General features: G+C 62.6%; 1 protein-coding gene across 1 annotated transcript in view; it reads right to left on the bottom strand.

Moving 5' to 3' along the window:
• LOC106899811 (basement membrane-specific heparan sulfate proteoglycan core protein-like) overlaps positions 1-19,999 on the bottom strand; it is a gene marked incomplete at both ends in the record, with an annotated part of 67,681 nt that overhangs the window by 15,106 nt on the left and 32,576 nt on the right. The window contains 34 exons of the mRNA XM_014961731.1: positions 5-127; positions 228-488; positions 2,839-3,018; positions 3,099-3,291; positions 3,382-3,563; positions 4,882-5,016; positions 5,091-5,234; positions 5,326-5,464; positions 5,548-5,699; positions 5,783-5,921; positions 6,005-6,156; positions 6,240-6,378; positions 6,462-6,613; positions 7,169-7,307; positions 7,391-7,542; positions 7,626-7,764; positions 7,848-7,999; positions 8,081-8,228; positions 8,315-8,466; positions 8,542-8,680; positions 8,793-8,944; positions 9,027-9,165; positions 9,821-9,978; positions 10,160-10,298; positions 11,300-11,457; positions 11,639-11,777; positions 13,029-13,180; positions 13,295-13,433; positions 15,704-15,858; positions 16,253-16,391; positions 16,483-16,628; positions 16,727-16,862; positions 16,959-17,101; positions 19,790-19,930. Coding sequence (XP_014817217.1) covers positions 5-127; positions 228-488; positions 2,839-3,018; positions 3,099-3,291; positions 3,382-3,563; positions 4,882-5,016; positions 5,091-5,234; positions 5,326-5,464; positions 5,548-5,699; positions 5,783-5,921; positions 6,005-6,156; positions 6,240-6,378; positions 6,462-6,613; positions 7,169-7,307; positions 7,391-7,542; positions 7,626-7,764; positions 7,848-7,999; positions 8,081-8,228; positions 8,315-8,466; positions 8,542-8,680; positions 8,793-8,944; positions 9,027-9,165; positions 9,821-9,978; positions 10,160-10,298; positions 11,300-11,457; positions 11,639-11,777; positions 13,029-13,180; positions 13,295-13,433; positions 15,704-15,858; positions 16,253-16,391; positions 16,483-16,628; positions 16,727-16,862; positions 16,959-17,101; positions 19,790-19,930 — 5,148 coding nt within the window. The remainder of the gene's footprint in view (positions 1-4; positions 128-227; positions 489-2,838; positions 3,019-3,098; positions 3,292-3,381; positions 3,564-4,881; positions 5,017-5,090; positions 5,235-5,325; positions 5,465-5,547; positions 5,700-5,782; positions 5,922-6,004; positions 6,157-6,239; positions 6,379-6,461; positions 6,614-7,168; positions 7,308-7,390; positions 7,543-7,625; positions 7,765-7,847; positions 8,000-8,080; positions 8,229-8,314; positions 8,467-8,541; positions 8,681-8,792; positions 8,945-9,026; positions 9,166-9,820; positions 9,979-10,159; positions 10,299-11,299; positions 11,458-11,638; positions 11,778-13,028; positions 13,181-13,294; positions 13,434-15,703; positions 15,859-16,252; positions 16,392-16,482; positions 16,629-16,726; positions 16,863-16,958; positions 17,102-19,789; positions 19,931-19,999) is intronic.

Here is a 19,999-nt window from a genome sequence, read left to right as displayed (position 1 = left end):
GCCCGGGGGTCCCCAGAGACGGCGCAGGCGAATTCGGCGGTGCCCCCCACCCCCATCACCAGACTCCCCGGTGTCACCCGGACGGCCAAGGGACCGCTGCCGCCGTCCCCGCTGTCCCCGGCGTCACCTGGGTGGGATGCAAAGCACCTGATGGCACCTGGAGGTGGGGGGCATCCACGGCACCCCCCGTTACTGGGGCTGGGGGTGGTGGTAGGGGGTTGTCTCACCATGGACGGCCACGCGGGCGAAGGTCTCGGCGGTGCCGACGCGGTTGGTGACGAGGCAGCGGTAGGTGCCGGCGTCGGCGGGCAACACCGGGCTGATGCGGAGGAGGCCGGCGCGGTGGAGGACGCGCGCCGAGAGGCTGCCGTTGACCTTGTCCCACGCGTAGTGCAGTGGGGGGGTGCCGTGGGCCAGGCACTGCACCTGCAGCGCGTCACCGGCGCGCACTGCGGTGTCCTCCGGTAGGCTGGTGGCGTAGGGTGGTGCTGCGGGGACATTTGGTACCCTCAACGCCCGGATGCAGCAATGGACGGTCAATGGGTCAATGGATGGGTCAACGGTGGGAAGGTGTGGGTGGAGATGGAGGTGGGTGTGTGTTGGAGTGGACCAGAGATGGATGTATCCATGAGGAAGAGATGGATGGAGAAGTTTGAGAGAAGATGGAGAGATGGGCCTGTGCTGGGATGGACCAGAGGTGGACAGATCCATGGGGGAAGGGATGGATGGAGGGGTGTGAATGGAGATGGAGAGGTGGAGGCAAGCTGGGATGGTTGAGTGATGGATTAATCCACAAGGAAGAGATGGATGGATAGATGGATGGATGGATGGATGGATGAGTTTGAAAGGAGCTGAAGAGATAGGCACATGATGGGATTTCACTGAATTTCACTGAATTTCTAGAGTTGGAAGGGACCATAGAGATCATCTAGTCCAACCCCCCTGCTGAAGCAGGATTGCCCAGAGCTAGAGCATGTTACTCAGGAGCATCCAGGCGGGTTTTGAAAATCTCCAAAGAAGGGGACTCCACAACCTCCCTGGGCAGCCTGTTCCAGGGCTCCGTCACCCTCACCATGAAGAAGTTTTTCCTCAGATTTGAGTGGAACCTCTTATGTTCCAACTTGTGCCCGTTGCCCCTTGTCCTGTCACTGGAAACCACTGAAAAGAGTCTGGCTCCCTCCTCCTTCAACCCTCCCTTGAGATACTTGTAGGGATTAATGAGATGGACAGAATTCACAAGGAAGGGATGGATGGAGGGGTGTGAGAGGAGATGGAGACATGGGTGTGTACTGGGATGGCCCAGAGATGGACAGATCCATGGGGGAAGGGATGGATGGAGGGGTGTGAATGGAGATGGAGAGGTGGATGTGAGCTGGGATGGTTGAGTGATGGATTAATCCACAAGGAAGAGATGGATGGATGGATGGACAGATGGATGAGTTTGAAAGGAGATGAAGAGATAGGCACGTGCTGGGATGAATGAGATGGATGGAATTCACGAGGAAGGGATGGATGGAGGGGTGTGAGGGGAGATGGAGACATGGGTGTGTGCTGGGATGGATAAGATGGATGAATCCACAAGGAAGGGAGGGATGGAGAAGTTAGGAGATAAAAAGATGAGCATATCCTGGGCTGGATGAGTGGTAGATGAATCCACCAGGAAGGGGAGGATGAAGGGGTGTGAGAGGAGATGTCAAGGTGAATGTGAGCTGGGATGGATGAATCCACCAGGAAGGAGAGGATGGAGGGGTGTGAGAAGAGATGGCGAGGTGGATGTGAGCTGGGATGGTTGAGTGATGGGTGAATCGACTAGGAAGGAGTGGAGGGAGGAGATGGGAGAAGAATAGATGGGCACGTGCTGGGGTGGATGCGTGGTAGATGAATCCACCAGGAAGGGGAAGATGGAGGGGTGTGAGAGGTGGATGTGAGCTGAGATGGATGAGACAGAAGAATCCACAAGGAAGAGAGGGATGGAGAAGTTAGGAGATAAAAAGATGGGCATATCCTGGGCTGGATGAGTGGTAGATGAATCCACCAGGAAGGGGAGGATGAAGGGGTGTGAGAGAAGATATCAAGGTGAATGTGAGCCGGGATGGGTGAATTCACCAGGAAGATGTGGATGGAGGTGCATGAGAGGCAATGGTGAGGTGGATGTGAGCTGGGATGGATGAATCCACCAGGAAGGGGAGGATGGAGGGGTGTGAGAAGAGATGGCGAGGTGGATATGAGCTGGGATGGTTGAGTGATGGGTGAATCCACCAGGAAGGAGTGGAGGGAGGAGTTTGAGAGGAGATGGAGAGATGGGTGTGTGCTGGGATGGATGAATCCACAAGGAAGGGATGGATGGAGGAGATGGGAGAAGAATAGTTGGGCACATGCTGGGGTGGATGAATCCACCAGGAAGGGGAAGATGGAGAGGTGTTAAGAGGCGGGTATGAGCTGAGATGGATGAGATGGATGAATCCACCAGGAAAAGATGGATGGAGGGGTGTGGGAGGAGATGGGTGTGAGCTGGGATGGATGAGCGATGGATAGATCCATTAATAGGGGGATGGATGGAAGAGAGAGCAGAAGTAGATGGGATGGGACAGCAGATGGACACATCCACAGGAAGGGCTGGATGATGGAGCCTGAGAGGAGTTGGAGAGGAGGATGAGTGCCGGGATGAAGCAAAGATGGATCCAGGAGCGAGGGTGGGAGCGGCGATGGAGATGGCCACGTGCAGAGGAAGGATGGAGAGGAGCCAAGGATGGGTGATGGCAACAGTGGGGGAGGAGGAGACAGTGGAGATGGCAGGAGGGACCCAGGAGCACCCCAACCCCACCACGACCCTCTTACTCTCCACGTCGAGGGTGACGAAGACCTCGGCAGAGCCGGCGGGGCTACTGGCGTTGCAGATGTACTGTCCCGAGTCCTGCTGCGCGGCGCGGGGGATGACCAAGCTGCCGTTGACCACCCGGTGCTGCCAGGGCAGGGGTGCCCGCAGCTTCGACCACTCGATGTGGGGTGAGGGCTCACCTACGGGCAACAACGGTGACCGTCACCGCGGCGTCGGGCCACCCCCTTTCTCCATCACCATCCTCCATCCCCCCCCGTACCTCTGGCTGTGCAGTGCAGGGTGGCAGTGTCCCCGGCCACCACGGTGACGGAGGGCGGCGCGGTGACCTCGGGGGCACCAGGGTGCCGCTGTGCCGTCTCCACGCTGATGTCCACCCGGGCCTGTGCTGAACCCAAGGCGCTGTGTGCGGTGCAGACGTAGGTCCCGGCGTGCTCCGGCTTGGCCGGCGAGAGCTGGTGGTGGTGGTGGTGGTGGGGTCAGGGTGGGTGGTGAGCACTGGGCGCCCACCGGTGCCCCGCGGCACCCTGGGGTGCCCTGCTCACCTGCAGGATGGCCTGGCTGTCCATGTGCAGCAGCGTTTGGTGCTCCACCTTCTGCCGGGAGCCCGGACGGCTCCACCGCACCAGTGGCCGTGGTTCGCCCCGGCCAAGGCACTCCACGCTGAGGGATTTGCCCTCCTTCACCGTCACGGGGCCTGGAGGCATCACCGACACCGTGGGGGCACCTGGAGAAGGGGGAGGACATCAGCATGGGGATGGGGACACCACCACTAAGGATGTTGGCATGGCCATGGGGACACCATCTCACCCTGGGGGCATCTGGTGCACGGGGAGGACATCGGTATGGGGATGGGGACACCATCAACCCAGGGGCATATGGAGGACATGGGGATGGGGACATCACCACTCTAGGGGTGCCTGAAGCATAGAGAGGACATGGGGATGGGTACACCACCACTAAGGATGTTGGCATGGCAATGGAGACACCATCACCCTGAGGGTGTCTGGTGCATGGGGAGGACATCAGCATGGGGATGAAGATGCCACCACCCTGGGAGCATAGAGAAGACATGGGGATGGGGACACCACCACTCCAGGGGCACATGAAGCATAGAGAGGACATGGGGATGGGGACACCACCACTAAGGATGTTGGCATGGCAATGGGGACACCATCACCTTGAGGGCATTTGGTGCATGGGGAGGACATCAGCATGGGGACAAGGACACCACCACCCTGGGAGCATAGAGAGGACATGGGGATGGGGACACCACTACTAAGGATGTTGGCATGGCCATGGGGACACCATCACCCTGGGGGCATCTGGTACACGGGGAGGACATTGGTATGGGGATGGGACACCATCAACCCAGGAACATATCAAGACATGGGGATGGGGACATCATCACTAAGGATGTTGGCATGGCAATGGGGACACCATCACCCTGATGGTATTTGGTGCATGGGGAGGACATCGGTATGGGGATGGGGACATCACCACTCCAGGGGCGCCTGAAGCATAGAGGACATGGGGATGGGGACACCACCACTAAGGATGTTGGCATGGCCATGGGGACACCATTATCCTGGAGGTGTCTGGTGCATGGAGAGGACATCAGCATGGGGATGAGGACACCATCACCCCGGGAGCATAGAGAGGACATGGGGATGGGGACACCACCACTCCAGGGGCACCTGAAGCATAGAGGACATGGGGATGGGGACACCACCACTAAGGATGTTGGCATGGCCATGGGGACACCATCACCCTGGGGGCATTTGGTGCATAGGGAAGACATCGGTATGGGGATGGGGACACCACCACTCCAGGAGCACCTGAAGCATGGAGAGGAGGCGGGGATGGGGACACCACTACACTGGGAGGACCCAGAGCATGTGGGGGATGTCAAGACAGGGATGGTGATGGGGAGGGGCAGCACCAAAAGAGGGGCACATGGAGCAAATGGGGATGGGGACACCACCACCCCAGGGGCACCTGGAGCACATGTGGACAGGGACAGGGCCTCTCTGGCCACCTCGCACCTTGCACCAGGAGGTTGACAACGCTGCTGGCGACGCCGAAGCGGTTGGAGGCCACACAGTGGTAGGCGCCCTGGTTGCCCACGTGGGCACCGGTGATGGAGATGACTGAGCCATTGGTGCTGATCTTCACGTTGTCTGGGCAAGGAGGAGCCGTCAACACCAGGGCCACCCTGGGGACCGCGCCAGGGCCACGCTGGGGACCACCATACCTTGGAGATGTTGGCCAGGTCCCATCCGCCAGGTGATGTTGATGGGCCGGGCACCATCGTGGACACGGCACTTGAAGGTGGCATCCTCTCCCGGTGCCACCGCCATGCTGTGCGGGTCGATGGAGATGATGGGGCTCTGCAGACCTGTGGGGACAAAGGGACAGGGAAGCCACCAACATCACCCATGGACCCCATCTTCCCTCAGCATCCTCTGCTGCCCAGTAGCTGGACTCACGGTAGCTGGAACTGTCACGGGAGGTGACGGTGACAATGATGGTGGCCTCACGGGAGACGCTGCCCATGTCCGCCCGGCACACGTACTCCCCCGAATCGGCCACCGAGAGCTGTGACAGCCGCAGGCGGGACCCCGAAATCTGGGGACACGATGGCAGGAGGTGGTGGCATCCACCAGCCACCCACGGCCACCGTCCCTCACCCTGCTGGTGTCCCCACCTACCTGGTGCTTGGGCGGGAGGGACCCACCGCGCTTGTACCAGGTGATGGTGGCCTGTCCCTGGCCGGCCACCAGGCAGTCGAGGTCCAGGGTCTGTCCCTCGGTGACAGAGGACGCTGAGGACTCGATGCGGATGGGCGGTGTGACACCGGTGGCTGCAGGGGCACAATTAAGAGTAGATGTCCCCACTGGTCCCCGACACCGGTGGGGGACCCATTCCCCGAAGGGTGGCACTCACGGTGGGATGGGTTGTCTCCATCATCGATGGTGACAACGAGGGATGTCTCCTGCGTGACACCCCCCGACGTCACCCGGCACACGTACTCCCCGGAATCGGCCGCTGTCACCTGGGGGATGCGCAGGCGGGTGCCCGACACCTGGTGGGGACAATGTGGGGACAAGTCAGCCCCGGAGAACAAGGGATGGGACAAGTTCAGGGTGACGTCCCTCCGTGTCCTACCTGGTGGCTGGCGGGCAGGGAGCCACCGCGCTTGTACCACGTCACGGTGGCAGGGCCGGGCCCGGCCACCAGGCAGTCGAGGTCCAGGGTCTGTCCCTCGGTGACAGAGGACGCTGAGGACTCGATGCGGATGGGCGGTGTGACACCGGTGGCTGCAGGGGCACAATTAAGAGTAGATGTCCCCACTGGTCCCCGACACCGGTGGGGGACCCATTCCCCGAAGGGTGGCACTCACGGTGGGATGGGTTGTCTCCATCATCGATGGTGACAACGAGGGATGTCTCCTGCGTGACACCCCCCGACGTCACCCGGCACACGTACTCCCCGGAATCGGCCGCTGTCACCTGGGGGATGCGCAGGCGGGTGCCCGACACCTGGTGGGGACAATGTGGGGACAAGTCAGCCCCGGAGAACAAGGGATGGGACAAGTTCAGGGTGACGTCCCTCCGTGTCCTACCTGGTGGCTGGCGGGCAGGGAGCCACCGCGCTTGTACCACGTCACGGTGGTGGGGCCAGACCCTGCCACCAGGCAGTTGAGGTCCAGGACCTGTCCCTCGGCGATGGCCGAGGAGGAGGACTCGATGCGGAGGGGCTGGGACACGCCGGAGGCTGGGGAGGGGACAGGGCAAAGGGGACGTTTGTCACCGAGGTGGCACCCGTCTGTCTCCAAGCGCTGCCCTCTCGCTCACACTCACGGTAGTAGGTGCCGGCGGTGGCAGCCCCGTACGCCCCCGAAGCGGCCCCCGCCCCCGGGGCGAGCCGCAGGCGGGTCCCCGACACCTGGGGAGGTGACACGTCGGGGAACACGTCAGTGTCCATCCAGGTGATGGTGGCCTGTCCCTGGCCGGCCACCAGGCAGTCGAGGTCCAGGGTCTGTCCCTCGGTGACAGAGGACGCTGAGGACTCGATGCGGATGGGCGGTGTGACACCGGTGGCTGCAGGGGCACAATTAAGAGTAGATGTCCCCACTGGTCCCCAACACCCATGGGGGACACAAAGGGCGAAGGTGGCATCCTCTCCCGGTGCCACCGCCATGCTGTGCGGGTCGATGGAGATGATGGGGCTCTGCAGACCTGTGGGGACAAAGGGACAGGGAAGCCACCAACATCACCCATGGACCCCATCTTCCCTCAGCATCCTCTGCTGCCCAGTAGCTGGACTCACGGTAGCTGGAACTGTCACGGGAGGTGACGGTGACAATGATGGTGGCCTCACGGGAGACGCTGCCCATGTCCGCCCGGCACACGTACTCCCCCGAATCGGCCACCGAGAGCTGTGACAGCCGCAGGCGGGACCCCGAAATCTGGGGACACGATGGCAGGAGGTGGTGGCATCCACCAGCCACCCACGGCCACCGTCCCTCACCCTGCTGGTGTCCCCACCTACCTGGTGCTTGGGCGGGAGGGACCCACCGCGCTTGTACCAGGTGATGGTGGCCTGTCCCTGGCCGGCCACCAGGCAGTCGAGGTCCAGGGTCTGTCCCTCGGTGACAGAGGACGCTGAGGACTCGATGCGGATGGGCGGTGTGACACCGGTGGCTGCAGGGGCACAATTAAGAGTAGATGTCCCCACTGGTCCCCGACACCGGTGGGGGACCCATTCCCCGAAGGGTGGCACTCACGGTGGGATGGGTTGTCTCCATCATCGATGGTGACAACAAGGGATGTCTCCTGCGTGACACCCCCCGACGTCACCCGGCACACGTACTCCCCTGAATCGGCCGCTGTCACCTGGGGGATGCGCAGGCGGGTGCCCGACACCTGGTGGGGACAATGTGGGGACAAGTCAGCCCCGGAGAACAAGGGATGGGACAAGTTCAGGGTGACGTCCCTCCGTGTCCTACCTGGTGGCTGGCGGGCAGGGAGCCACCGCGCTTGTACCACGTCACGGTGGTGGGGCCAGACCCTGCCACCAGGCAGTTGAGGTCCAGGACCTGTCCCTCGGCGATGGCCGAGGAGGAGGACTCGATGCGGAGGGGCTGGGACACGCCGGAGGCTGGGGAGGGGACAAAGGGGACGTTTGTCACCGAGGTGGCACCCGTCTGTCTCCAAGCGCTGCCCTCTCGCTCACACTCACGGTAGTAGGTGCCGGCGGTGGCAGGGCTGCTGGGCACGGTGACGATGACAGACGCCTCCTGGGTGACGGTCCCCAGGGTCACCCGGCACACGTACTCCCCCGAATCGGCCACCGCCACCTGGGCGAGCCGCAGGCGGGTCCCCGACACCTGGGGAGGTGACACGTCGGGGAACACGTCAGTGTCCGTCGTGGGGCTGTGCCCCGCGGGGTGACACCACCTCCTCCGTGTCCCACCTGGCTGTTGGGGGGCAGAGCCCCCCCGCGCCGGTACCAGGTGACGTGGGGGTGGCCCTGTCCTGCCACCATGCAGTTGAGGTCCAGGGTCTGTCCCTCGGTGACGGCGGCGGACGAGGTCTCGATCCTCACCGGCGGCGTGACACCGACGGCTGGGGGTGGTAATGGGGTCAGCCTCCGTGTCCCCCCTCCTGTCCCCGTGTCACCTCCCCCCCCGTCCCCGGTACCGTAAGAGGAGCCGGCGCCGGTCTGGATGGTGACGATGAGGGACGTCTCGTGCATGACCCCCCCCGACGTCACCCGGCACACGTACTCGCCCGAATCGGCCGCCGTCACCTGGGGGATGCGCAGGCGGGTGCCCGACACCTGGGGAGGGGGTGACACATGTGAGAAGGGGGACACCAACCTCTCAACCCCACCTCCCACCAAAAAAACCCTTTTCCATCCCAAATCCCCCCCTCTGGTGTCCCACACCTACCTGGTAGATGGCCGGGAGTGGTCCCTCACGCTTGTACCAGGTGATGGTGGCCTGTCCCTGGCCGGCCACCAGGCAGTTGAGGTCCAGGGTCTGTCCCTCGGCCACGGAGGAGGACGAGGACTCGATGCGCAGTGGGGGGGTGACACCAATGGCTGGGGACAAAGATGTCAGAGTCACCCCAAGAACCAGGGCATGTTCCCCTGGTCCCCTGTCACCTCCTGCTCCCCCACTCACGGTAGGTGGTGGCCCCACTGGGCTGGATTGTCACCACGATGGAGATCTCCTTGGTGGTGGCCCCGCTGGTCACCCGGCACACGTACTCGCCCGAGTCGGCCGCTGTCACCTGCAGCAGCCGTAACCGGGAGCCAGATATCTGTGGGGAGGGGACACGGGGGTCACAAGCTTGCATGGGGCCACCAGTGCTTGCATGGGGCCATCTGTGATTGAACGAGGCCACTCCAGCTTGCATGGGGCCACTAGGGCTTCCACAGACCCGCTTGGGCTTCCATGGAGTGACCTGGGCTTCCATGGGGTCATCTGGACTTGCATGGGCCATGGAGGCTTTCCTGGTGCTATTGGTTTGAATGGGCCACCTCGACTTGCACTGGGCTTGCATGGGGCCACGGCTTGTATGGGCCCGCCTGGGCTTGCATGGAGACCACCTGGGCTTGCATGGAGGACACCACGGCTTGTATGGGACCGCCTGGGCTTGCATGGGGACCACCTGGGCTTGCATGGAGGCCACCACGGCTTGTATGGGACCACCAGGGCTTGCATGGTGACCACCTGGGCTTGCATGGAGGCCACCATGGCTTGTATGGGACCACCATGGCTTGCATGGGGACCACCTGGGCTTGCATGGGGCCCACCACGGCTTGCATGGGGCCCACCAAGGCTTGCATGGTGCCATTTGGGTTTACATGGGCCACCTGGACTTGCCTGGGACCACCCAGGCTACTTGGGCTTGCACAGAGCCTTGGGTCAACTGCAACCACCCTCCTTGGGGACTTCCCCTCCACGTCCCCTACCTGGTGGTTGGGTGGGAGGGACCCCCCGCGCTTGTACCAGGTGACGGTGGCCTGTGCGGGGCTGGCGATGACACAGTTGAGGTCCAGGGTCTGGCCCTCGGCCACAGGGGATGACAAGGACGAGGACTCGATGCGCAGGGGGGTGGTGCTGCCAGGAGCTGGGGACCAAGACAGGTTAGAGGCTGTGGCCACCACCAAGTGTGACCCTCCAAGGGACACCAGGAGCCCGGGAAGCCCCACATGGGTGGCTTCCCCAGGGAGCGATCCACCCCAGACCTGTGGACACCACAGGGCAGTGCCACCCACCCACAGGTAATGTCCCCTCTGGTCCCCACTCACGGTAGGCATTAGCCCCACTGGGCTGGATTGTCACCATGACAGAGGTTTCCTTGGTGGTGGCCCCACTGGTCACCCGGCACACGTACTCGCCCGAGTCGGCCGCTGTCACCTGCAGCAGCCGTAGCCGGGAGCCAGACATCTGTGGGGAGGGGACACGGGGGTCACCAGAGCCATTTGGACTTCCATGGAGTGAGCTGGGTTTGCATCGGGCAACTTGGGCTTGCACATGCTATGTGGACTTGCATGGGGCCACCAGGAAGCCCTTGCAAGGGCCACCCAGGCTTGCATGGGCCATCTGGGCTTGCACAGGCCACCTGGGTTTGCATGGGGCCACCAGGGCTTGCAAAGGCCACCAGACTTTGCATGTACTATGTGGGCTTGCATGGGGCCACCAGGGCTTGCAAAGGCCACCAGACTTTGCATGTACTATGTGGGCTTGCATGGGGCCACCAGGGCTTGCAAAGGCCACCAGACTTTGCATGTACTATGTGGGCTTGCATGGGGCCACCAGGGCTTGCAAAGGCCACCAGACTTTGCATGTACTATGTGGGCTTGCATGGGGCCACCAGGAAGCCCTTGCAAGGGCCACCCACGCTTGCATGGGCCATCTGGGCTTGCACAGGCCACCTGGGTTTGCATTGGGCCACCCGAGCTTGCATGGGCCACCATGGCTTGAATGGGCCACCATGGCTTGCAAAGGCCACCAGACTTTGCATGGGCTATGTGGGCTTGCATGGGGCCACCAGGGCTTGCAAGGGCCACCAGGGCTTGCACAGGCCACCTGGGTTTGCATGGGGCCACCAGAGCTTGCATGGGCCACCAGGGCTTGCAAAGGCCACCAGACTTTGCATGGGCTATGTGGGCTTGCATGGGGCCACCAGGGCTTGCAAGGGCCACCATGGCTTGCGTGGGCCATCTGGGCTTGCACATTGGGACCACCATGGCTTGCATGGGGACCACCTGGGCTTGCATGGGGCCCACCATGGCTTGCATGGGGCCCACCAAGGCTTGCATGGTGCCATTTGGGTTTACATGGGCCACCTGGACTTGCCTGGGACCACCCAGGCTACTTGGGCTTGCACAGAGCCTTGGGTCAACTGCAACCACCCTCCTTGGGGACTTCCCCTCCACGTCCCCTACCTGGTGGTTGGGTGGGAGGGACCCCCCGCGCTTGTACCAGGTGACGGTGGCCTGTGCGGGGCTGGCGATGACACAGTTGAGGTCCAGGGTCTGGCCCTCGGCCACAGGGGATGACAAGGACGAGGACTCGATGCGCAGGGGGGTGGTGCTGCCAGGAGCTGGGGACCAAGACAGGTTAGAGGCTGTGGCCACCACCAAGTGTGACCCTCCAAGGGACACCAGGAGCCCGGGAAGCCCCACATGGGTGGCTTCCCCAGGGAGCGATCCACCCCAGACCTGTGGACACCACAGGGCAGTGCCACCCACCCACAGGTAATGTCCCCTCTGGTCCCCACTCACGGTAGGCATTAGCCCCACTGGGCTGGATTGTCACCATGACAGAGGTTTCCTTGGTGGTGGCCCCACTGGTCACCCGGCACACGTACTCGCCCGAGTCGGCCGCTGTCACCTGCAGCAGCCGTAGCCGGGAGCCAGACATCTGTGGGGAGGGGACACGGGGGTCACCAGAGCCATTTGGGCTTCCATGGAGTGAGCTGGGTTTGCATCGGGCAACTTGGGCTTGCACATGCTATGTGGACTTGCATGGGGCCACCAGGAAGCCCTTGCAAGGGCCACCCAGGCTTGCATGGGCCATCTGGGCTTGCACAGGCCACCTGGGTTTGCATGGGGCCACCAGAGCTTGCATGGGCCACCAGGGCTTGCAAAGGCCACCAGACTTTGCATGGGGCACCTGGGCTTGCATGGGCCACCAGGGCTTGCATAGGACCAACTGGGTTTGCATGGGGCCACTAAAGCTTGCATGGGCCACCAGGGCTTGCAAAGGCCATCAGACTTTGCATGGGGCACCTGGGCTTGCATGAGGCCACCTGGGTTTGCATGGGCTATGTGGGCTAGCATGGGGCCACTGAAGCTTGCCTGGGCCACCAGGGCTTGCAAGGGCCACTCAGGCTTGCGTGGACCATCTGGGCTTGCACAGGCCACCTGGGTTTGCATGGGGCCACCAGAGCTTGCATGGGCCACCATGGCTTGAATGGGCCACCATGGCTTGCAAAGGCCACCAGACTTTGCATGGGCTATGTGGGCTTGCATGGGGCCACCAGGGCTTGCAAGGGCCACCAGGGCTTGCACAGGCCACCTGGGTTTGCATGGGGCCACCAGAGCTTGCATGGGCCACCAGGGCTTGCAAAGGCCACCAGACTTTGCATGGGCTATGTGGGCTTGCATGGGGCCACCAGGGCTTGCAAGGGCCACCAGGGCTTGCACAGGCCACCTGGGTTTGCATGGGGCCACCAGAGCTTGCATGGGCCACCAGGGCTTGCAAAGGCCACCAGACTTTGCATGGGCTATGTGGGCTTGCATGGGGCCACCAGGGCTTGCAAGGGCCACCATGGCTTGCGTGGGCCATCTGGGCTTGCACATGCCACCTGGGTTTGCATTGGGCCACCAGAGCTTGCATGGGGCCACCAGGGCTTGCAAGGGCCACCCAGGCTTGCATGGGCCATCTGGGCTTGCACAGGCCACCTGGGTTTGCATGGGGCCACCAGAGCTTGCATGGGCTACCAGGGCTTGCACAGGCCACCAGACTTTGCATGGGGCACCTGGGCTTGCATGAGGCCACCTGAGCTTGTGTGGTCTACTTGGGCTTGCAGGGGGCCACCTGACCTTGCACAGAGCCATGAGTCAACCCCAACCACCGTCCCTTGGGGACATCCCCCTCCACGTCCCCTACCTGGTGCTTGGGTGGGAGGGACCCCCCACGTTTGTACCAGGTGACGGTGGCCTGTGTGGGGCTGGCGATGACACAGTTGAGGTCCAGGGTCTGGCCCTCGGCCACGGTGGAGGACGGGGACTCGATGCGCAGGGGGTTCGTGTTGCCCGGAGCTGGGGACCAAGAAGGGAGGGTGACACCGGTGACCACGGCAGAGGCACATGAGACACCGCTCAGTGCCATGGCACATGGGGGGACACCCTGTCACCCACTCTGTCCCCACTCACGGTATGAGCTGGCCCCACTGGGCTGGATTGTCACCATGACAGAGGTTTCCTTGGTGGTGGCCCCGCTGGTCACCCGGCACACGTACTCGCCCGAGTCGGCCGCTGTCACCTGCAGCAGCCGTAGCCGGGAGCCAGACATCTGTGGGGAGGGGACACGGGGGTCACCAGAGCCATTTGGACTTCCATGGGGCTGCTGGGACTCGCACGGGGCCATTTGGAGCTGTATGGGGGCCACCTGGTCTTGCACAGGACCACTCAAGCTTGCACAAGTGTCATCTGGGCTTGTATAGAGCCAACTGGGCTTCCAAAAGTGCCAGTTGGGTTTGCTTGGGGCCACCAGAGCTTGCATGGGGCCACCTGGGCTTGCATGGGGGCCACCTGGGCTTGCATGGGGCCACCTCAGCTTGCATGGGGGCCACCTCAGCTTGCATGGGTCACCTGGACTTGCACGGGTCACCTGGGCTTGCATGTGGCCACCCGGGCTTACAAAATCACCAGTTGGGTTTGCATAGGTCACCTGGGCTTTCTTGGACCACTTGGGCTTGCAAGGGGCCACCAGAGCTTGCATGGGGCCACAGATGCTTGCAGGAAGACACCTGGTCTTGCATAGTGGCCATAGGTCAACCCCAACCACCGCCCCTTGGGGACATCCTCCTTCATGTCCCCTACCTGGTGCTTGGGTGGGAGGGACCCCTCACGCTTGTACCAGGTGACATTGGGTTTGCTTGGGGCCACCAGAGCTTGCATGGGGCCACCTGGGCTTGCATGGGGGCCACCTGGGCTTGCATGGGGCCACCTCAGCTTGCATGGGGGCCACCTCAGCTTGCATGGGTCACCTGGACTTGCACGGGTCACCTGGGCTTGCATGTGGCCACCCGGGCTTACAAAATCACCAGTTGGGTTTGCATAGGTCACCTGGGCTTTCTTGGACCACTTGGGCTTGCAAGGGGCCACCAGAGCTTGCATGGGGCCACAGATGCTTGCAGGAAGACACCTGGTCTTGCATAGTGGCCATAGGTCAACCCCAACCACCGCCCCTTGGGGACATCCTCCTTCATGTCCCCTACCTGGTGCTTGGGTGGGAGGGACCCCTCACGCTTGTACCAGGTGACAGTGGCCTGTCCCTGGCCGGCCACCAGGCAGTTGAGGTCCAGGGTCTGTCCCTCGGCCACGGTGGACGAGGACGCCTCAATCCGGACGGGGACACCTGAAGCTGGTGGCCCTGGAGGGGGACAGGACAGAGCTGTGACCACCCGTTGGGGACCAGCCTGTGTCCCCCCTGGGGCCACCGAGCCCAGTCTCACCGTAGGAGGAGCCGGACGCGGCCACCACGGTGACGATGACAGACGCCTCCCTGATGGTGGTCCCCACGCTGGCCCGGCACACGTACTCCCCCGAATCGGCCGCCGTGACGTGGGGGACACGGAGCCGGGACCCCGAAACCTGGGGTTGGGGACACACATGGGTGTCACGCGGTGTGTGTGTGGGGGGACAGGACAGGATTTGGGGTGCTGCCCGTGCCACCCGTGGCCCTACCTGGTGGCCGGCGGGCAAGGAGCCACCGCGCTTGTACCACGTCACGGTGGCAGGGCCGGGCCCGGCCACCAGGCAGTCGAGGTCCAGGGTCTGTCCCTCGCTGACGGACGGGGAGGAGGACTCGATGCGGACGGGTGGGGTTGTCCCTACGGGGACGAAAAGGTCCGGGGGGATGACACAGTGGTGGGTCGCAGCCCCCCAAACTGTCCCCCGAACCCCCACCAGTGTCCCCCACCCGCCTCACCTGGCACCACGGCCACCTCGATGGCGGCGCGGGCCGTGCCGGCGGCGCTGGAGCCCACGCAGAGGTAGAGGCCGCCGTCGGCTGCCGTCACGGCGGGGATGACCAGGGTGGCGATGTCACCCTGCTCGGCGCGGGACTGCGGCACAAGGGGTGGGTGTCAGCAGCACCCACAGGGAATGATGGGGACAATGGGAGTGACAGGGATGATGGGGACAATGAGGATGGTGGGGACAATGAGGATGATGGGGGACAAAGGGGATGATGAAGACAGTGGGGGTGACAGGGACAATGGGGGTGACGGGGATAACGGGGACAATGGGCCTTGCATGGGCCACCAGGGCTTGCATAGGACCAACTGGGTTTGCATGGGGCCACTAACCTCAGCTTGCATGGGTCACCTGGACTTGCACGGGTCACCTGGGCTTGCATGTGGCCACCCGGGCTTACAAAATCATCAGTTGGGTTTGCATAGGTCACCTGGGCTTTCATGGACCACTTGGGCTTGCAAGGGGCCACCAGAGCTTGCATGGGGCCACAGATGCTTGCAGGAAGACACCTGGTCTTGCATAGTGGCCATAGGTCAACCCCAACCACCGCCCCTTGGGGACATCCTCCTTCATGTCCCCTACCTGGTGCTTGGGTGGGAGGGACCCCTCACGCTTGTACCAGGTGACAGTGGCCTGTCCCTGGCCGGCCACCAGGCAGTTGAGGTCCAGGGTCTGTCCCTCGGCCACGGTGGACGAGGACGCCTCAATCCGGACGGGGACACCTGAAGCTGGTGGCCCTGGAGGGGGACAGGACAGAGCTGTGACCACCCGTGGGGGCCCAGCCTGTGTCCCCCCTGGGGCCACCGAGCCCAGTCTCACCGTAGGAGGAGCCGGACGCGGCCACCACGGTGACGATGACAGACGCCTCCCTGATGGTGGTCCCCACGCTGGCCCGGCACACGTACTCCCCCGAATCGGCCGCCGTGACGTGGGGGACACGGAGCCGGGACCCCGAAACCTGGGGTTGGGGTTGAGGTCCAGGGTCTGTCCCTCGGCCACGGTGGACGAGGACGCCTCAATCCGGACGGGGACACCTGAAGCTGGTGGCCCTGGAGGGGGACAGGACAGAGCTGTGACCACCCGTTGGGGACCAGCCTGTGTCCCCCCTGGGGCCACCGAGCCCAGTCTCACCGTAGGAGGAGCCGGACGCGGCCACCACGGTGACGATGACAGACGCCTCCCTGATGGTGGTCCCCACGCTGGCCCGGCACACGTACTCCCCCGAATCGGCCGCCGTGACGTGGGGGACACGGAGCCGGGACCCCGAAACCTGGGGTTGGGGACACACATGGGTGTCACGCGGTGTGTGTGGGGGGACAGGACAGGATTTGGGGTGCTGCCCGTGCCACCCGTGGCCCTACCTGGTGGCCGGCGGGCAAGGAGCCACCGCGCTTGTACCACGTCACGGTGGCAGGGCCGGGCCCGGCCACCAGGCAGTCGAGGTCCAGGGTCTGTCCCTCGCTGACGGACGGGGAGGAGGACTCGATGCGGACGGGTGGGGTTGTCCCTATGGGGACGAAAAGGTCCGGGGGGATGACACAGTGGTGGGTCGCAGCCCCCCAAACTGTCCCCCGAACCCCCACCAGTGTCCCCCACCCGCCTCACCTGGCACCACGGCCACCTCGATGGCGGCGCGGGCCGTGCCGGCGGCGCTGGAGCCCACGCAGAGGTAGAGGCCGCCGTCGGCTGCCGTCACGGCGGGGATGACCAGGGTGGCGATGTCACCCTGCTCGGCGCGGGACTGCGGCACAAGGGGTGGGTGTCAGCAGCACCCACAGGGCACCCACGCCCCCCTCCTCCCCACCACAGCACCCAAGGGTGCCAGGCCCTGGCTCACCTGTGGTGGGAGGGTGCCCCCCTGCTTCTCCCAGGTGATGGTGGCGGTGGGGGACCCCGAGACCCGGCAGTAGAGCCGCACCGTGGAGCCCTCCTGCACCTCTGTCCGCTCCGGGCTCACCTGCACCCGGGGGGCGCCGGCTGCTGCGGGAAGCGGGGGGTCAGGGCGATGCTGGGGGGCTGGGGCGATGGGGGTGATGGGGACAATGGGGGTGACAGAGATGATGGAGACAATGGGGATGATGGGGGTGACAGGGATGAGGGGGACAACAGGGATCATGGGGACAATGAGGATGGTGGGGACAATGAGGATGATGGGGGACAAAGGGGATGATGAAGACAGTGGGGGTGACAGGGACAATGGGGGTGACGGGGATAACGGGGACAATGGGATGATGGGGATGATAGTGACAATCGAGGTGATGGGGACAATGCGGGTGACAGATGATGGGGACAATGGGGATGATGGGGGTGACAGGGATGAGGGGGACAACGGAGATCATGGGGACAATGAGGATGGTGGGGACAGTGAGGATGATGGGGGACAAAGGGAATGATGAAGACAATGTGGGTGACAGGGACAATGGGGGTGATGGGGATAGTGGGGATGATGGGGACAATGGGGGTGACGGGGATGACAGGGACGACAGGGATAGGGACAATAAGGATGATGGGGGACAGAGGGGGTGACAGGGACAACGGGGACAATGGGATGATGGGGGATGATAGTGACAATCGAGGTGATGGGGACAATGGGGGTGACAGGGATGATGGGGACAATGGGGATAATGGGGGTGACAGGGATGATGGGGATGACAGGGATGGGGACAATGAGGATGATGGGGGACAGAGGGGATGATGAAGACAATAGGGGTGACAGGGACAATGGGGGTGATGGGGACAATGGGGATGATGGGGCTAGTGGGGATGATGGGGACGATGGGAGTGACAGGGACAACTGGGACAATGGGATGATGGGGGATGATAGTGACAATCGAGGTGATGGGGACAATGGGGGTGACAGGGATGATGGGGACGACAGGGATCATGGGGACAATGAGGATGATGGGGAACAATGAGGATGATGGGGGAGAAAGGGGATGATGAAGACAATGGGGGTGACAGGGACAATGGGGATGATGGGGACAATGGGCGTGACAGGGACAACGGGGACAATGGGATGATGGGGGATGATAGTGACAATCGAGGTGATGGGGACAATGGGGGTGACAGGGATGATGGGGATGACAGGGATCATGGACACAATGAGGATGATGGGGGAGAAAGGGGATGATGAAGACAATGGGGGTGACAGGGACAATGGGGATGATGGGGACAAGGGGCGTGACAGGGACAACGGGGACAATGGGATGATGGGGGATGATAGTGACAATCGAGGTGATGGGGACAATGGGGGTGACAGGGACAATGGGGATGATGGGGATAGTGGGAATGATGGGGACAATGGGAGTGACAGGGATGATGGGGACAATGAGGATGGTAGGGACAATGAGGATGATGGGGGACAAAGGGGATGATGAAGACAATGGGGGTGACGGGGACAATGGGGATGACGGGGATGATGGGGGATGACAGTGAGAATGGGGGTGATGGGGACAGCGGGGGTGACAGGGATGATGAGGATGATGGGAACGGTGGGGATGATAGAGGTGACAGGGATGATGGGGACAATGAAGATGATGGGGACAATGGGATGATGGGGGATGAAGGGGATGATGAAGACAATGGGGGTGACAGGGACAATAGGGATAGTGGGGGTGATGAGGATGATGGAGGCGACAGGGACGATGAGGACAACAGGATGACAGGGGATGATAGGGACAATGGGGGTGGTGGGGACCATTGGGGTGGTGGGGATGATGAGAACAGTAGGGATGAGGAGGTTGATGAGGATGACGGAGACAACGAGGACGATGGGGACAATGGAATAATGGGGATGGACAATAGGGATGAAGGGGATGATGGAGTCAATGGGGGTGACAGGGACAACGAGGACAATGGGGACAACAGGGGGACGATGGGGACAATGGGGATGATGCGATGATGAGGATGAGAGAGATAGATGATGGGAGATGACAGGGATGACGGTGATGGGCATGATGAGGGTGATGGGGATGATGGGGGTGAGGGATGATGCAGATGGTGGGGATGATGGGGAAAATGGGATGATGGGCATGGATGATGGGGACAGAAGGGGTGACAGGGATGATGGGAACAACGGGGATGATGTAGATGATGAGGATGATGAGGACGATGGGGATGATGGGGGTGAGGGATGATGCAGATGGTGGGGATGATGGGGAAAATGGGATGATGGGCATGGATGATGGGGACAGAAGGGGTGACAGGGATGATGGGAACAACGGGGATGATGTAGATGATGAGGATGATGGGGATGATGGGGCAACAGGGGTGACAGAGATGACAGAAGATGATGGGGGATGATGGAGATGAGGAGGATGATGGGGATGATGGGGCAACAGGGGTGACAGAGATGACAGAAGATGATGGGGGATGATGGAGATGATGAGGATGATGGGGATGGGGATGGACAATGGGGACGGGGATGGACAATGGGGACGGGGATGGACGATGGGGATGGACAACGGGGACGGGGATGGACAATGGGGATGACAGGGACAATGAGGATGATGACAGGGACGATGCTCACCTTGCACGTGGAGGAAGGCCCGAAGATGATGGGGGATGATGGAGATGATGGGACAACGGGGATGGGGATGGACAATGGGGATGGGGATGGACAATGGGGACCAGAGGGACAATGAGGATGATGCTGGGGACGATGCTCACCTTGCACGTGGAGGAAGGCCCGTGCCGTGTGCTGCCCGGCGCTGTTGCGTGCCCGGCAGGCGTAGTGCCCCTCGTCGGAGGGCTCCACGGCGCCGAAACGCAGCGTCCCCCCCTGGACCACGGCCTGCGGCGGCAGCGCACCTGCGGCGACACGGCCCGGCGTCACCCCCCCTCCTAAAGTCACCTCGTCCCCAAACCCCGTGTCCCCTC

The sequence above is a fragment of the Calidris pugnax genome, unplaced genomic scaffold, assembly GCF_001431845.1.
Source record: "Calidris pugnax isolate Ruff unplaced genomic scaffold, ASM143184v1 scaffold825, whole genome shotgun sequence".
Taxonomy (NCBI): Eukaryota; Metazoa; Chordata; class Aves; order Charadriiformes; family Scolopacidae; genus Calidris; species Calidris pugnax.
This window is presented reverse-complemented; position numbering and strand designations above follow the sequence as displayed.